Source organism: Buteo buteo, chromosome 1 (genome assembly GCF_964188355.1).
Source record: "Buteo buteo chromosome 1, bButBut1.hap1.1, whole genome shotgun sequence".
Taxonomy (NCBI): domain Eukaryota; kingdom Metazoa; phylum Chordata; class Aves; order Accipitriformes; family Accipitridae; genus Buteo; species Buteo buteo.
The window spans coordinates 69,092,884-69,107,163 of NC_134171.1; the positions used below are offsets into that span (position 1 = coordinate 69,092,884).

The window sequence follows — 14,280 nt, forward strand, 5'->3', positions numbered from 1 at the left end:
TTCTTGATTTTAAAGCCACATGAAGACCTCTGTGCTGAATTCCTGCTTCTACCAGGCTGTTGTTGCGCCCGTGGAAAAAAAGACTTTTTAAAATAAAGAAAAATCTCATAAAACATAAAATCATGCTAGCAAAAGAGAAACTCTCACAGACACATATGAATATCATTTACATGTGCAAATCCATTTCTTTGACCACCAAAGGCAATGTATTGGAAGAGGGATAGCCATTAAGTGTTTCTAGGAAATCTGAGTTCTTGGATCTAATTTAGTAGAAGACATTGCAAAACAACCCTTTTGTTTCTTCAGTTCTAGTTTCCTAACTATGTGTGTTAAGACAGAAATAAGTATTGATTAAATCAACCAACCGGTTTTGAAGCTATTTTTAGAATAACTAATTGCAGTTGAAAATAATCTAAAATAAGTAAAATCAAGTATTTAATTATGCATTCAAGAACGGACAGATTTACTCATCAGAAAGATACCAGTTCAATTAGAATTATTTTTCCATCATCTGTCAATTTGGAATTTCATTTAAATGTATTCTACCTAACATATTGATTAGACTCTACAGATACACTTGCTCATTTTTTTTCTCTTAACCTTTCCTTTTTAATACTATATTACATATAGTATTATAAGTGATACACGATTTTGTTCTCTGAATGATTGCATTCTAAAGGTGGCATTCTATTAAAGAAGGGATCTAAGCTGTTTAGGATTGCTTCTCAGCAAGGCCTTCTACCAAAAATGCTAGTTTTTTCTCCATTATGAGTCTAAGAACTTCCTTTAAAAAGGCAGCCACAATACCTACGGAGAAACATTAAGATATGCATATGTTATTAGTGTGATAACATATTAGCATATGGGAAATCAGGAAGAAAGCAGGGAGGGGGGCGGGGCATGGAATCTTTGTATTAGCAAAATTTCCATTGATCTGGTCAACATTTGACTGCTGCCTGAAAAAAAGAGCGCTGTTGATGCCTAAATAGGCAAAGCCAGAAACTTTACACATGTAGTTTGTGATTAGAAAGGCAACAACTTTTACTAAGGGACAATTCAATAAGGGTCTCAGCTTCCAGCACTATGGAGCTAAACTTTTTTTCTTCTTTATCTTCTTAAGCCTAACTCAGACCATTTCATCAGCAGGGGATGTAAGATACAGGGAAATCTGATGCAGCAGATTCACCTTTTATTTTGTAATGGTAAGAATGTAAATTTTTCGTGATGCAAATACTACACAATGTTCCAGATATATTTCACTACTAGATGCCACAACTTGGTTTTCAGAACTAAGCAATATTATATTTCCAGTGTCAGTATTTTGATTATCTTGAATAAATATGCAATTAAGAATATTCGAAGAGTTAAATATTTTTAGAGGATTTTTATTTAAATATTAGACAATTATGCAAGACAGTTCAATTTAAGGTCACTGAGAATTCTGTCCAAAAAAAATCGCTAAATCACAAATAAGAGCTTCAACTTCACAGAAACAGTATGCAGGGACACAAGGGAAGAAACATCCATCCAAACAAAACGCAAGATGGAGACTGTGTGAATGTAACTTGTCACGTTAGAAACATCAGGGACTGAATTCTGACTAAGAAATAAGTGAAGATTATGAGATAATTTACAGTATTAGGAGTTCTCACCCCAAAACCAGCAATGTTCTTTAACACCAAAAATACTGTCGAAATAATCCATGCATTACAGCTGCTTCTATGACAATAAGTTCCATTTAGAATTAATTCTCTTTTTCCTTGGAAGAATCCCTATATTACAGACCAAGTTTTTATTCTATGTTGGTTGGGACGTCTGATATACTTCTCAGAAGTCTATAAAATTACACAAAGCTCATTGTACCATTGAACTGTAATGATTTATGATCAACAGAGCATTTTGCATTCATGAACACTGAAATCATATTCAGAACTTGTTAGTCATTCCTGCTAAAGTCAAAATGTATAGCATTCTTGTAATTGAAACATTATCTTAGCTATTAAATATCACTGCTTATGAAGTCATGAAATTATAAAATAAAACATCTGCAGAGTGGTAGTTTAAAAATGTACGAATTGGGTTTTGCAACAGAAAACTGTGCTAAATAGCTGGGATTTTTTCTTTTCCTTCTTTTTTTTTTTTTAAATAAGCAGTTAAATTTCTCACTGGAAGAAGGAACGTAGAAAGAGGACAAATTTGTTATTTTTATCCAAATCTAGCCTGTATTAACCATATGAAAACTACTTTTTGCCTTTTTTTTTTCATATACACAACATAGTGACAGTCTTAAAAAAAAAATTACTGAACACTTTCACAAAAGAAAAAATTTTGAATGAGATCTTTAGCCTCTCCATCCCTATTTTTTTCCACTCATACAGAGGCAATGAGTTATTTATTCAAAACAAAAACAAAAGGCAATTTTCACTTTGCAGGTTGCAAAAATACAGTTAAAAGCATATGGATGAGCAAGCTTCTTTGGGTAGTTAATATTTTTCAGCCTTTGATTGTCCAACTGCAAGCAAATACAAAGCAGAACAGGATTACCCATTAGGAAGGGAGGCATGCTCTTAGCAGGATTGCTCCTATTCCAGACACAAGAGATAAGGGAGGGGGAGGAGAGAAGGAAGGGAAAGGACACATTCTTCTTTTCTTGAAACATAGTTTCCATTTGCTTCTGAAGCAAGTTTTCAAAGTAGAAAAAGAAGTGTGAATACATGAAATATAAACACCACCATCTCTCTGCCAAATACATGTCATTACTGCAATGCAATCCAAGTAGAGAAATTAAATATACTTATCATAAAGGAAATGAGGGACAAACCTTTACAGCTCCTAGCTGCTCTTTCCTAAATCTTTCCAAAGGTTTGATCAGAGTTTCAGTAACACTGAGTGCCTAAAGAAAAAAAAGAATGGGTTAGGTTTCTGTAGCCAGACTGACAAGTCACTTTAGCAGAGCAATAAAAAGAAAAAAAGCAAGCTCGCTCTGGGGTAAAATAAAGGTGAAGTATGAAAGTTAGGAGCCTTATGTCCTGACTCAAAAAAATCACATCTCTGAGTTCATTCAAGGTTTCAAAATCTCTATCCCTTATTTCAATCCACTGTCAGGAAAACTAAATCTAAAACAAATGCAGAAATTTCAGAAATTTACAGGCTGCAGCCAAACTGCAACTATTTTACTTGTGCCAGTCTTGCAGATCAGGCTGACAGTCTCAATGACTGAACACCAGAATAAGACACAGAACAAATGATTTTCATTTGGGGACACAAAAATTTCTGCAACAAGAAACACTACAAGCAACTGCAGAATAGACTACTGAGTAGCAAAAAACAATCTTTTAACACACAGTTAAAGCCATTAGGCATTGATATAAGTATTTCCAAATATTTACATTTAAGTACATTAAGAAAACCTTAAGTTAACCTAAGTTAGAAAATCAAGAGGTGTAAAGTCAAGAAACAAGAGGTTTAGTTGGTTTTGAGCATCAACCAGTACACTTAGGATAGACAGCCTCACAGCCATACTAAAGAGAAAGGAAAAGGACACAGTATGCCATTATAAGAAAACTGTAGCTTATTAGATCTGGCCAGCAAACACAGTTCCTAGTTCACATGAAATTTCACCAGAGATGGAGCAGGGTTGGGTTTGGGTTTGCTGCAAACAAGACATAAAATTTAAAAAAATGTTCGAAATTTCAGTAAAGGTTAGAACTTCTTGAACGCAACAGCAGCACAGAAAAGCTGGCAAGAGCGCTGGAGGTGTGGAGGAGCAGGTGGGATCCTTTCGGTCTCGGTCCTAAGGCAAACCCCACAGAGTAAATCGTGCCCAGGACTGGGCTTAGCACAGCCACGGGACTGAGCTGCCAGGAATCCATCCACGCAGAGCTCCCTGGAAGCCCACCTTAGACACAACACAAGGCTTTCCCCTCTCTTCCCCCCCCTCCCCCTTCAGATGTGAAAAGTTTCAGATAAAACATTGCAGGCTTAAACCAGCCTTCTGGAACACTTCTAAAAAGCTCTTATCATAAAACACAGGAGGGATGTATTAGAGAACTGGCACAACACAAATCTGAACAGCACTGTCTGCTCCCACCCACCCCCGGAGCCATGCAGGGATTACTGTGGGAGTCATCCCGCCAATTCACTGTAACCAGAGCAACCCAGATTTTTTAAACAGCCACAGCAGCATGCTAACCTACGTAGCTAACTGGAAACCCAAATATCTGGCAAGTCTGGGCCAAACCATACGTTGCACAGTCATCCATACAACAGATACTTCCTAACTTCAGAGCACTTGTTCTTGTGGCCCAAACTTTTTCTTTCTGCATCTATTTCCTGATTTTGTCAAAAACACTTCAAGCACTCTTCAGTCCACCTTTGGTGGGAGCAAAAGAAAATGGAAACCTGACAATTTTGCCTCTCAAAATCGTACGGCGGTACCAGGCTAACCACAACTCAGGAGACCCTTGTGTTGAGCTGGAGAGTGCGGGAAGGACACCAGAGCAACTTCTGCCACGTCTCTAGCCCAGCAAAGAGATATCCTGAAGAGTTCATCCCAAGGCCTTGGGAATGCTTTTGGCAGCTGAAAAACCATTCGTTCTCTGAGCTGCCTCCACTCCCACCAAAAGAGAGCCAGGGCAGTCAAATGCCCCCAAAACAGGAGCTGAACTGTGGTTCTAGGAAGGACTTAGCCCACCTGGCAGCCTGTGCAATATATATCCTAACTACTCAAGCAGTTACCAGGAGGAGTCTCTAGGGCAGTTTTTAGGATACTCAGGTTTTTCAAATTTTGTCAGGCTCCCAAAACTTTCCTGGAAATTCTTAGGGACTGAAAGGAAACAGTAATTTGGATTTATAATTGGATCAAGCACCAGAAACAGTTTCCTGGGACACAGGAGAAGCACCTGAGGACTGAAGGATCTCTCCTTGATGACAGCAAGGATTCTCACAAGTCAGAGTGGAGAACTGCTCGCAGAAATCACTGAATAGTCCTTCTATATTGGAAAACTTTAAGAAGTTTAAATTGTTTCTGCCAGTTCCCTCTATACTGACAAAGTGAGGGAGAAAGCTATGACGCCTCCTCAGAGCACAACTCAGAGGATGATGCTAGCTGCCAGGAGGTGAGAGCACCACAGTTAGTGGAATCATTTAAAAGCATTTAAAGGTAGCAACTGAGCGCTTAAGTGGTCAGAAGGTTAAAAATGAGTATCTAACGACAAGCTGCTTATTGGTTGTTTGAACTTTTACACAAAAAAAGTGAAAAGTAAGATCATCAGGCAGTGGATGTATGCTGAACAGAAAACCATAGCACCTTGATGTAACAGAAAGAGAGAATCAAAAAGAAAAAAACAAACCCACATGCAGAAAAGTCTGTGGTTTATAAACCAGCAAGGCTGACTGCAAATCACTTGGTCTGCTACGCTCCTGTGCAGCATTAACCACAGGAACCATTATAGGAATTTGTTTGAAGCAGAAAATAATCTTTAAATCAAAATGGGATGTTCCCTCAGCAACTGCCAGCAAACAGATTCCACTGCTGCCAGTGGTATGATATGCCAGTAACTCTTTCATTGCAAGAAAAACAAGTCTCCCCTCCTTCCAAAAAAGATGTTTCTTATTTTGGGCAACTTAAACTTTTCTTAACAGATGCTTCTCTGCAGAATTTTGCCTGCCATACAGGTATTTATGATTTGTCACCCCCTTTGCTTCTGTGTCTGGGTTAAACAACGGGGCTCTTGAGTATTTCTTGGTCAAGTGGGATTTTTGTAGGTCTTTGGTCATTCTCATGGAGCTTCATACCAGGCCCATATATAAAAATATAGAAGGAGTATTTCATCCTCACTGAAATGAGCACATATGTGAGTTTGTATGTGTATAAACAGAAACTGTCAACCAAGACATGAATGGTAAATTTAACAGTGAATTACAGAGCTGCTGTTCTGACTGACAGAAATAAAAACGAAATTCGTAATTAAAATATGCACAATACTAGACAAAACAGGGAGGCATTTGCTACACTGTTTTCCAGTACTTAGAAGCCAGTGCTTGTCATGAAAAGCTACAAAAAGATGTGTACTTATTTATAGAACAAAAACATTATTTAGACTGCTATTTGTTGTTAACTTAGTTTATTTATAACTTGGGAACTCAAAACAACACTTTTTTTTTTTTTTTAAACCATGGATAACAGATCAGCAGACAAAAAAAAAAAATTTCCCAGTATAAGAAAATAAGCTAAGGATCACTTGAATACATTTGCTATTATCACTTGCACCTTCCTTAAGAACTAGGGCTATGTTAAAATGTAAAATTTCCAAGAAAAGTTAATTAAGAATTTAAGTTAAATATTCATTAACATAAAATTACACCTTCTTTCCTCTTTCAACTTCTGTCTTGACTCTTAAATTAATTTTCATCCCTCTACTCCTCTAATCCTGGCAGATTATGATGATAGGAATGTACTATTTAAAGGGCACAAAAAAAAAAAATCCTTTCTTTTCTTTATGTCTCTGATCTATCCAAACCTACCTTAAAGGAATATATACTCAATTTTAAAATCTGGCAGGCAAACTACAGAAAGTGTAAGTCATAAGTGAATCAATATAAAGAGGTCATGTCTCAGGTAACAGTATCTTAGCCAGCTTTATGAATGTCAAAGTCTCAGGAATGCTTTAAGAAATGTTTAACCCAATGTGCACACATGCCTTGGGCAGATGGTCTGAAACTGCTTACGCTATTCCTGTTCTATTTGCTGCACCTATTGAAAGGTCAAAGAATTAACTTGAATGTAAAACTGGCAACAGCAGCAATAAAATAATCATTGCCATCATCACCTCAGAAGATCACTGTATCCAACATCTACAACAACATCTTAAAGCAGGCTTTCGGCTTCATGTATACCTCCTAATTTCATATGTCTTTACAAAACTCCACCTGCTCAGGCACAGTAGTTGTACAGAATGGTGATAATCCTGACTTTTCCAGCTCCATATTCTTCCAAAGAAATAAGTAATAGGTCATAGATTAAGGGGCTCAAACCAACATTTCCTAGAGCAGACCACAAAGGCACAGACTAAATCCACTAGCAAGTGCATTTACAGCTGTTTGCTACTTTATCAGTCAAGTCAACAAATCCAACAGGTAACTTACCAGTCAGTGCCAGTCCACAAGATGACTCCAGTTAGCCTGTCACTTCTTCCCTTCTCAGAGAAGGTGGGAGTATAGCTGTTTAGGGAGAAACTGCTTCCCCAAACACCTCCTCCCATGCACTGCAACCTGACAGACAGCACCATCCACCAGCATTCAATGCTCCTTATGCTTTCTCACCCTCCTGCACTAGGCAGGAGCCGTCTCTCTACGTTCCTGCTCCCTTTGCAGGCACAACCAGGCTTGTCTTGCAGAAGAGGAAGGCTGCTTGCGTGGGCTGTAAAGGAGTATCAGCCCACAAGAGCAGTCCCAGAAGCTCAGTCTAGCCCCTGTGGCTAAAAAGGCTGGACCAACCCAAGTTAATCAAAATGTTTTGCTTATTAGACAAATGCAGCAGTGGCCTCCCAGCTTTCATCCTAAAAGTGTCCTTAGACCTCAGCCTTTACTGGAAGAACTGGAAATCACACATTGCTCATCAACAACTCTGGTGGTGAGGTAAATATGTACACTGACTCTGCTCCATTCTGAATCTAAGCATTCTCCCATACAAGGCAGCTTTACTGAGAAAGAAAAAAAGAAGCCATAAACATACACCTTGCTACAGACTGCACTGTGACACCCGAGTGCTGAGTTCCCAATTCTCATCCCAGGAACTGGAATGCAGATTAGATGCCAAATGGAAAAGAGAGGTTTAAGTTTCCCAGTGCACCAACTGGAAAGATTTGTTTGTAGACAGGGGCAGGATTGTTTCTCCCCTCAACAAAGCAATGAGGGAGGCCACCAGTCAGGGCAGAGCTCATGAAACTGAGCAAGTGTCAATGAAACTAGATCTGGGAAGGAAGTTTTGCCCTACTGAGTGCAACAGAGAATGTGGAAAGGAAGACATACCTAGCACTGATTCAATAACAAAGTAGCTAACACCGCTGCTAAATAAAGAAATTTACCTTCTAATGAAGAAATTTACTACCTACAGCTGCACTTCTGCTTAGAGAGGATATTGCTCTCCTGTGTTTTTTCCTAAGAAATTGCAACATTCAGCCTAATAAAAAAGCTGATTCTGATACCTCCAATGTTGGGGGAGAGGGAAATATATAAAAATTACTTTTTCCTCCAAAAAGCTTTCCTGCTTCGCATAGTGATTTGTTACTGAAATCTCTCAAAGCACTAAGATCTATGCCTGAAACCCTGCATTATGTAACTTTGCGGATACAATTCCACTACTGAGGACATCAGATGTTACTCACGGAGCCTTAATCTCTACTCTTTCTTTTCCCATGAGAACATAATTTGCTCTTACAGTTACATGAATGTGCTCCCAGTTAGCTGCACAGCCAACTCTCCTGCCAGTATGCCCTGCAGACAGAGCGGCATATCTCTCTAACCACTTCTCAGCGCTGGTTTTATATTTAATTGGCGCACTGATGACTGCAGTCAGTGCAACCCACACCCAAAACTCATTTGTTTGTTTTCAAATGCAAGTTTTCTTGTAAAAGTGTCTGGATTTTCTCACTGCTCTAGAGCTTTCCCTGTAGCTTTACAATCTTAAATAATGAAAGGCCATCAGCCACACACTGGGATTCCTTACTAGAAGTTATTTAATAGTCCTGGCTTTTGAATAAATTTATTCTTATGAAATACATTCCACTATAAAGAGAAAATACTACAAAGCCATAAACATAACAAACAGGAAAAGGAATAAAGAGAAACAGAGTTTCACAAACAGCAACAGATCAGCTTTCCCCCACCTAAAGTGAAGGAAAGCTGTGGATAACTCCTCCAAAGAAAGACCACCCCTTAGCAAACCCAATATGCAAGAGCTGACCAGCATGACCCAATAGAACATTGGTCTGGTTCTTGTACAACCAGAGAATCACTTCCAGTCCACGCTTTGAAATCAGCGGTCGTATAAAGATCTTGACAAAGCAAAAAGGCTGCTCAGGAAAAGAAATAGCATGATGCCCATTTTCTTCGTGCATGGCAAAGCTCATCGCTGAGCAAAAAGATGCCACTGAACGGCAAGGAATCCAACAGTGAACAACGGCTTCAGTGTTTGGTCAAGAATGAACTGCTCGCTCATTGTCAGCGCTGTCCTCCACAAGAAACAGTGGTGTTATTAACAACCAGCAAAATCCAAACTGGTGACAGTTTTACAATGCGAATTCCAAACATTTCCCATTGATGAAATAACAGAATGAAAATTCTCTACCGAGTTATGTTGATGCATGTGAGACCACAAAGTTATCTGGAAGAGGAAGCTAGTGGTAACAGAACTTTTCAGCCATATTCACTCAGAGGTGCGAGGAACACACCAAGAACTGACTCTGTACTTTTTTTTCTATTGTATAGACAACGGTCATCTTTATTTTATAGATTAATGTGCAGAAGTTCACATGTAACTTGCAAAACAATTTCAGAATACTGTATATAACATTCTGAAATAAACAAACAAATAAATCAAACATTCAATGTCAGGAATCACCAAAACTTAGAAAGATGAGCCTGAAGTAGTCGTAGTTCCGCATTTGTGTTCCGTATTCTGATAATTATACGATTGCCATCTGGCCTCATGCCACACAAAGGAAAAGTGAAGACTGGGCAATGAGATACGGTAGCAATTGTTCTGCTTGTTTCTAAAACTGGAAAATGTTTTATTAAATTGGACAATTTGCACAAGTTAAAAAAGGATCTAGGTCATGCGTTAAGATAGTCAAATGCTGTTCCTGAGAAATTCCGTTGTATCTGTGCCTCTATCTCTGCATCTGAGATGTTCAATATGCGTTTGGCAACCTAACTTTTCAGAAGTGGTCACCAATTATGCCTTTTCCACTGTCTTGGCAGATATATTTAGTAGTCTGCACTGTCAATGGACTTGAAAGGATCTGAACATACAGAGTACTATATAATGCCTTGAACTCTAATTGAACAGATCTTAAATGCATCTTACATCCAGAACTATTGGATTTTTTTTACCCTTAATCAGTGAGTAAATTGATTGCTCCTTCACACAGATTTCTTCAGACTACTGTGAAGATCGATTAAGATTTATGAACCCTTAAATACCCATGTGCAGAGGACCAAAGAAAAGCTCAGAAAAATTAATACCATCTTCACAGCAAACTAGTGTGAACTAAATACAAAGAGTCACTGAACAAAAGGTAATAGTAAGCTATTCATGAACACTATGTGTTAAGTGAGTACTTAATGTGTGAAGTAAATACTTATGCACTTAAATACTTCATTGTAAGAGGTAAGTATATGTACATATTTGCACAGATTATTTAAATTCTACCTTTAACCTTTTGAGTCTATGCCTTTGAACCTTAACAATTCTGTTAACTTGGGAAGCCACAACTGGGAAACCTCTCCCTCTTTTTTTTTTTTTTTTTAAGAGGAAGAAGAAGAAAGAATAAAATAGTGAGAGATTTCTTTAAAAATCCATAGAGAAACAGTTTCTCATGTTCCTGATATATGCTAGGAATAATTCTGCTTTTCAGAGAGATGCTATTTTGAATTTGACTCTGACAACCTGGTAAAACTAACAAAGAATGCAAAAGGATTTCTGAGGACTGGAAAAATACCTATGGCATAAGAAAAACAGTCTTTCTTTTTTGCAAAAAGAAAAAAAGGGGGGAAAAAAGTTCAAAAAATAACTATGTAGCATCTTCCCTCCGAAGATATCTGAAGGAATAGAAGTGTGCCAAAACTGTAGCAGGAAATGGAAGAGACCATATCAAACAGCAATTTTATATGGCCTTGGGAAATGACAGGAAACAGTAAGGTGAATATAATTGTATCAGAAATCCTATACAAAGAGAAACATGATGGAGTAAAAAGGAAATACACAAGCACTTAGGGACAAATTTAGAAAGACTAAGGCAAAAACACATTTTATTTGGCAAGAGGCAAGAAAACCCTAAAGAAAAGGGGTTCTTCATATGTACTTCAGAAAACAGAGAGGAAGGAAGCTATAAACCATTATTTAACTGGAAAGAGAGTTAAAACAAACCAACAATTGACTGTAAGACAACAGCAGTTTTAAATAATCTTCACAAAGGAAAAAAATCTCAGTTAATTATAGCAAACGATCTAACAAAGTGGGAAAAAACTGGATGTTAAGGAGACTAAGAATTTCTTAAGAACAATTAGATGTATTCCTACATTACACAACTGAAGAATTAATCGCACTCATGTCAGAAGGGGCTTTGCTTCAGAGTACTTTAGGAACTAAAGGGAGAGGCAGCAAGGTCCCCGAGGATGGTAGAAGAGCAAACACAGCAGCAACTTAAAAGTGAGAAGAGCAGGAGAAACCAGGAACTGAGAAAGTTACAGACCAGATGTAGCAACTCAGATACTCAAAAGTCCTGGAAGACACTATAGAAAGTTAAAAGCTACTTTGAGTTTGTTAAGAACAGTATCTAGTTTCCTTTTTGAGATCAGCACAGTAGCTGATCTCAATGAAGTCTTCGATGCTGACCCACATGACGTTCTCAAAAGCAAAGGTGGCAACCTGGTCTTAACAAATAAACCACGGGAAGAATGAGAAAACAATATCCTCGTTGCAAAACTGAAAAATACCTGTTCAGCTAAGAGGACATTTCAAGCATCATATAGGAAACCACAACCAAGCTTCCTGAATGATTCAATTCCTCATTCACCTAGTGGTCCATCCATCAAATCCACAACTATCCAATTTAGAGACAAGGATGTCATGTGGGACAGTGTCAAACGCTTTGCACAAGTCCAGGTAGATGACATCTGTTGCTCTTCCCTTATCCACGAACACTGGAAGTCACACCTCTGGCAGCGCTGCAGGCAAATGCAGCCAACTCACTCAGTCCTGCCTGGCATGGGAGTAAGCTAACCAAATGGGACATGAAATGGTACCAGACAGGATCTGAGAGATGGCTGGACATGCCCCATAACCATGAGAGACGCTGACGAAATTTACAGACAGTGCCGTGAGGGCTGACTGCACTTCCAGCATGGTTAAGAGCAAGTTACGTGAGAAACAGGTGAACTCTAGAAGCAGCTAAAGGGCAGGACAGAGGACCTCCGGGGAGGTGAAGCATGCACAGCCAGCACATCGGGGTGGCACACCAGTAGTGGCAAGTACTGCTGAGATTACTGAGGGAAGAGTACAAGTGCTACCAGATTTGATTATGACTTAGCAAGACTGGAATCAACAGGGAAAACTAATAGGGGGCAGGCTGGTCACCTGGGAGAAGAATGGGATGGAGGAAGGCAGGTATGAAGGTGGTAAAAAGGTGAAGGAGGAGGAAAGGGATAACAGCCACAGGCGATCAGTACCTACCAGGTAGCCCTGCGCTGCTCATCGCCACTTAAATGAGAGCAGCCAGAGAAGCCTGTTGTTCTGAGTCCATCACAAGAATCAAACCTGCTTCTGCTGTCAGGAGAACTGGGGCTGGGAGGGAGGTTTGGTGCTCTCCCTGGCAAGCAGGAGAATGGCCAGGTAGTGGGACAGAGCATCTTAGTATTGCCATGTTGGTGCTTGCTCGTCCCCAACCTTTTCCTACTAGCCTTGTGAAGTTCCTTTTCATCCCTGCACTTCCATAACACTTTCGTAATGTCAAAGGAGCACAATGTAAGTCCCATGACTCCATTCAACCTTAACATGTAAAAATAATTTCCAGAACATTCTCAGGGACAAAGTGACCTATTTCCTATCTGCCCTAGGAAACGTCACCAAGCTACAGGGCTATGGAAAAAATGTAATTTGTTTTTGTATTGGCCACTCCGTAATAATTTCAGTGAAATGTTTGGATTAACATCAGCTTCCCTTCTCACAAGCAACTGAATCCTTTGACAGTTGGGATATAATTCCAGCAGCTTTTGAAGGAGATGGGACAAATGGTAAAACCACGACGTGCAAGACTCCAACATCTAAATGAAATTATTAAATATTCACGAAATAAATATTCACCAGACAAATGATAACCAAACAAGTAAATTTATGGTAAATACTAATAGAAAGTTTTATGGTGTCTGCATTCACCACAAACAATACTTTCAGAAAACCATGAGAAGTGTGGTTGATAAGTATTTAAATTCAGTTTACAATGTATTTTAAGCACAAATTTGTTTCATTTACAATACAGTTGTGAAAAAAAACCTTTTCTCAAATACCTAAAAATTTAAATGCGCAGCAATATCTGAAATACCCTTAGTTCTATAATTATTCATTGATTTCTTTAATTTTACTTTATGTGACTGAAATTTATCTGCAATTCTGCACTGAAACTGAAGCGAGCCGTCAGAAACCTTCTGGTCATCTTCAAAATAGTAAGGGGGAAAATGCTCAATAAAGAGCATTCTTAACAAAGATGACTGAACGCTTTTGAAAAAAATCCTGCTATATACTTTGCATCTTAATGGAAAGTCTTTGGATCCCTGACCTGATTCCAAACATCTGTGAGTGTAACATGCCCTAATATTCTCCACAGGAGTATCTCTAGAGCTCATGCCACTGTCAAAATATCCACTGAGAAGTCAAAAAAAAAAAAACAAAATTCAGAGCAACAGCCACTGAAAATGATCTTTACCAGCCACCACATAATCATTTTCTCAGAGACTTACGGCCTCTATTTTATTAACTCACTCTAGAAATGATACATAACATTTGCTAGACTGCAGATGCAATGAAAAGGCCATGCATCTGGTAACTCAGAGAATATATTATGTTTCTATTTGGAATTAAATACTTGCCCCATAATATTTTATAATCCCCAGCTTTTCATCAAACTGTCACTGTTCTAACAAATACTGCATTTCATCCTTTTCTTATCAAGACACTGACATTAATTAGCTCTTAGTGTGCTAATGCCTTCTGCGTAAGCACGGGCATCATACCAAAAAAAAAGTAATAGTTTCACAGCATTCAGTCTGAAAAACAGAAGTGTTTTACTATACAGACAGGCAGCACTGGATTCTGCACAGCCTACTGTGTTGGTAATCTATCACTGCTGAAGATCTATTGATACAGCCACCGAAACATGCCACATAATTCTGAAGTCCTGAAGCTGACATCTCTCAAAAACCTGGTAACAAAACAGTGTGGACAACAATGCGACAGGCTATAAAGTATTTTTCATCATAAAACTTCCCAAAGACTTTCACTAA

At 38.6% G+C, this 14,280-nt stretch overlaps 1 protein-coding gene across 6 annotated transcripts in view; it reads right to left on the reverse strand.

Annotated features, from left to right (window-relative positions):
- ARHGAP10 (Rho GTPase activating protein 10) overlaps positions 1–14,280 on the reverse strand; it is a 156,076-nt gene that overhangs the window by 95,323 nt on the left and 46,473 nt on the right. For all 6 annotated transcript variants that reach the window (XR_012651565.1, XR_012651564.1, XM_075035099.1 and 3 more), the window contains exon 4: positions 2,822–2,893. Coding sequence is in view for 4 of the 6 variants with exons in the window: in XM_075035099.1 (XP_074891200.1) it covers positions 2,822–2,893 (72 nt within the window). In the remaining 2 variants the exon portion in view is untranslated. The remainder of the gene's footprint in view (positions 1–2,821; positions 2,894–14,280) is intronic.